Raw genomic sequence first — 4420 nt, 5'->3', positions numbered from 1 at the left:
CCACTGTGAGGGACTGGAAGAGGACGCAGTACATACAGCTGTTCTCGACCCTCGACATCCAATCATAGCGCTAATCATGAAGGATTATGATGAGAGGCTACATCATCCAGGTACAGAGCGGTTGTTTGCAGAAATCAGAAGGACGTGCTGGATACTAAGAGGTCGTGAAGCTATCAGGCGACACCAGCGCCAGTGTAGAGAGTGTAGGAAGTGGAGAGGACGCCCAGAAGTCCCTCTCATGGCTGACCTGCCCCTCACCAGACAGAGATACTTCCGTCCAGCTTTCTACTCGACTGGCATGGACTGTTTCGGCCCCTTCCTCATTAAGATCGGCCGACGTAACGAGAAGAGGTGGGGCATAGTCTTTAAGTGCATGACCACGAGGGCAACCCATCTTGATCTTCTCAGCAGAATTGATTCTGACTCTTTCCTGATGGCTCTACGACGGTTCATTGCCAGACGAGGCAAACCGTACGAGTTATTGTGCGACCAAGGCACCAACTTTAAGGGAGGAGAACGTGAACTGAATGATGCCTTCCCCACCCTCCAAGATGAGCTACAGAGCCACCTTGCCAATCAGCAGATCAAGTTCACCTACAACCCGCCAAGCACCCCTCACTTCGGCGGTTGCTGGGAGAGGGAGATCCGCTCTATCAAGGCAGCGCTCAGAGTGACTATCGGAGCCCAGACTGTTACTGCGGAAGTGTTGAGGACAGTCCTGATTGAGGTGGAAGGTATCCTCAATTCAAAGCCTCTTGGGTATACCTCCTCTGACGTTGCTGACCTCGACCCGATCACCCCGTACTGCTTCCTGATTGGCCGTCGAGACACATCATTACCTCAAGTCCTCTACCAGGAGTCAGAGATGCTGAGTCGGCGACGCTGGCGCCATAGTCAACTGCTTGCGGAGCACTTCTGGAGACATTTTTTGAATTACTACTTACCAGATCTCCAAGCCCGTCAGAAGTGGAAGACTGAAAAGAAGGCATTGGAAATCGGAGATGTAGTCTTGATTGTTGATCCCCAACTTCCTCGCGCCCTCTGGCCTGTAGGCAGAGTCACTCAGGTGTTCCCCGGTGTAGATGGTCGAGTCCGGACAGCCAGTGTAGATGTCAACGGTAAGACCTACACACGAGTTGTGGCCCGTCTCATCCAGCTTCCAGCCCTGCCCGAGGATGACTAAAACAAGATATCGACCTTTGTTAGATAAGCGAATTCGGTTCCTGAATTCGGGGGCCGCTGTACAAAAAGCTCGGCTGTCTCTAAGTCCCGGATGATTCTGACCAATCAGAATGTTCAGCGCAGCTGCAATGTCACCGCGGGAGGAGGAGCTGAATCACAGGCTAGAGAGAGAGGCAGCGCACGTGAGAAGATGGAGAGTTTGGCAGCTGTATTCTAGTTCATTCAGAGTTACTTTAAAGACATTGACTTCGAGTTTATACTGGGTTACAGTGTGCGTACGTGTGAAGTAAGTGATCAGCTGTTATTCTTGTACCGATTAAGGAGTAGCCAATTAACATAGCACTGCCTGTATTACCTGCTCGATTCAGTGCATTCGCGAGTATTTCTGTGATATTCCTTGTTGTGATATGCTTATTTGCTGTACGTTGTGTTATTATTGAATATTAACCTTATTATTGTGTGTGCGCGTTATGCGACGGTTCTTGTTTGCATGTAGCAATCATACACTTAGTACATGTCCAGGCATGTTACCCTGCCCTCGTGCTGCATTCATGTGCGGATAGCGCCCCCTTGTGGACATTTAGAGCATAAGCGCCCATGTTATATAGTGTAATATAGCATGGTTATATTTATATTGTGTGCAAAGCATGGATTAGCCTGGACATTATTTAATATAACTCAGATTGTATTCATCTGAAAGATGAAGAAATCATGGGGTAATTTTCATTTTTGGGTGAACTATCCCTTTAAGTTAACAACAACAACAACAAATTACGTTAAATAGGCATAAAACGGCACAAGGCCTTCACACATATTTTGATGGCCCTTCTCATATCCTTGGAGATACAGAAAAATATAATAGGATCAAAACATGCGTTTAAAGTGCTCAGCATTAAAGTTTTAATGCGCCAATATGGGTTTTCTTTTTTGATGAAGCCCACTATGTGTGATGCATTGTAGGGTGCAAAACTAATGGCAAACACAAGGAGAGTCCCCACAATCATCGATTCAGTGCATTCGCGAGTATTTCTGTGATATTCCTTGTTGTGAGATGCTTATATGTATATGCTGTACATTGTGTTATTATTGAATATTAGCCTTATTAATGTATGTGTGCGTTGTGCGACGGTTCTTGTTTGCACGTAGTGATTATCTGCTTAGTACATGTCCAGGCATGTTACCCTGCCCTCGTACTGCATTCATGTGCGGATAGCGCCCCCTTGTGGACATTTAGAGCATAAGCGCCCATGTTAAATAGTGTAATATAGCATGGTTATATTTATATTGGGTGCTGTTTAGTGTTTTAATGTTTATTGTGGAACATTTGTATATTCATATCATTAAGTTTATTTCTCTTGTTTAATCCATTTCAGAAAACCACATACATGTATACCCACAAAGTCTTCAGTAAATCAGACATCAACCAACTTCATTGAGTGCTTCTCTTCAATTAAGAAACCATCTCACTCAGTCCTGACAGACTGCCTACTGTGTTTCACCCCCCCATAATACAACCAACGAACCCCTTCATTTCATCATCATACCAGAAACCTCTCTAATATGTTGTACTGTTTTCTATTCTGAAGGAGTTTTGTCAAGTTAAGTGAATTTCAACAGATATCCTGGAAAAGAGAGCAGTGAACACTTTGTAGGGACCCTGTCAATCTAAACGCAGTCGTGATGTTCCCAGGTCAGGTGTAGGATCCTTTTCTGCATATACTTTAAAATCGTGTACAGTGTAATTGAAGTGTAGGATGATGTCATTTGCTTTGGGTAATTAATTAGAAGACATTTTGATGACACCATTCTTAAAGGGATAGTTCACCCAAAAATGAAAATTACCCCCTGATTTACTCACCCTCAAGCCATCCTAGGTGTATATGACATTCTTTGTTTTGCTCTCTCCTCTGCGCTCCCACGTTCGTCACCGCGTTTGCCTATGTGCTACATCATCCGCTGGATGCCATTCTCTCGCGTGAACGTGCGTAGAAGAGTTAGCGGAAGCTAGAGATTAAGATTTATAAAGTTCTAAATATGGATATTTTTCTTACACAAACGCATCGCGTCGCTTCAGAATTCAACAGATTTCCTGGAACAAGGTCACAAAGATCGGTGTGATGCTCACAGGTCAGTTATTTCAGTGATATTTTTCCTAGGATCCTTTTCTGCTCATATAGCCTTAGCCTACCATAACAAATGTGTACACCCTAAGTGTAGGTTACAATATGTCTTTGGACATTTCTTTTGTGCGATTGAATTAGAAGACATTTTGGTGATACCATTCTTAAGTTTACAACAACAAAAAATTGCTTTAAATAGTAAAACTATTTTTATTTTAAAACATAAAACTGCACAAGGCCTTTGCACATACTTTGATAGCCCTTCTCATATCCTTAGAGATACAGAAAAATATAATAGGATCAAAACATGCGTTTAAAGTGCTCAGCATTAAAGTTTTAATGCGCCAATATGGGTTTTCTTTTTTGATGAAGCCCACTATGTGTGATGCATTGTAGGGTGCAAAACTAATGGCAAACACAAGGAGAGTCCCCACAATCAGTCCAACCACCCGGAGTTTACGCTGTCGCTTGAAGAGAGGACACTTCATCAAAATACAAATTAAACTGATGTAACAGAAGCAGCAGATAAGGAGGGGTAGAAGGAAAAACACCACTACTATACTTAGACGCGCTGGAAGCAGTTCTCTCAGCTGTTTTGCTGTGAAGTTACTGTAACATCTCTGAGGTTCCTCCACCAAATGGCGCTTATTAGTGGTGTTGTCCGCATCATTAGAATCTAAATATGCTGCCTTGTAAGGAAATATTGAAGTTACTCCAACAAGCACCCAGATGATAACGCATATAAATGTTGTGTAAATTATTCTTTTTGGACTTTTATACTTAACTGGAAATGCTATACACACATAGCGCTCAGCGCTAATTGCTGTCAAGAACAGGCCACTGGAATAAAAAGGTAGAAAGAACATGAACATATTGATGTGGCACAAAATATAGGGCATGTTCCAAATCATGTTATCTGCAGCCTCTTTCATCTTTACAGGCAGGAAGGTGAGGAAGACAAGGTCAGAAACAGTGAGGTTCAACATGAATATGTCAATGGGGATAGGTTTACGGTGAATCTTGCGAATACATGAGCAGAACGCCAACACAGCATTAGGAAAACCAATCAGGAATGTGATGATATATATGGCGAGAAACACTGTTGAATCTTCTGACAT

The 4420-nt window shown here is 43.1% G+C and overlaps 2 protein-coding genes across 2 annotated transcripts; one reads left to right on the top strand and one right to left on the bottom strand.

Annotated features, from left to right (window-relative positions):
* The first annotated feature begins 12 nt into the window (after positions 1 to 12).
* LOC107748770 (uncharacterized) lies at positions 13 to 2699 on the top strand. Its single transcript, XM_016563709.1, has 2 exons — positions 13 to 1468; positions 2556 to 2699. Exon 1 carries the CDS (start codon positions 77 to 79, stop codon positions 1181 to 1183), a length of 1107 nt encoding a protein of 368 aa, XP_016419195.1. The 5' UTR covers positions 13 to 76; the 3' UTR covers positions 1184 to 1468; positions 2556 to 2699.
* Positions 2700 to 3517: 818 nt separating this feature from the next.
* Positions 3518 to 4420, bottom strand: LOC107748747 (free fatty acid receptor 3). Its single transcript, XM_016563687.1, has one exon. The coding sequence runs from the start codon at positions 4418 to 4420 to the stop codon at positions 3518 to 3520; it is 903 nt and encodes a 300-aa protein (XP_016419173.1).

The sequence above is a fragment of the Sinocyclocheilus rhinocerous genome, unplaced genomic scaffold, assembly GCF_001515625.1.
Source record: "Sinocyclocheilus rhinocerous isolate Xijiao unplaced genomic scaffold, SAMN03320098_v1.1 scaffold499, whole genome shotgun sequence".
NCBI lineage: Eukaryota > Metazoa > Chordata > Actinopteri > Cypriniformes > Cyprinidae > Sinocyclocheilus > Sinocyclocheilus rhinocerous.
This window is presented reverse-complemented; position numbering and strand designations above follow the sequence as displayed.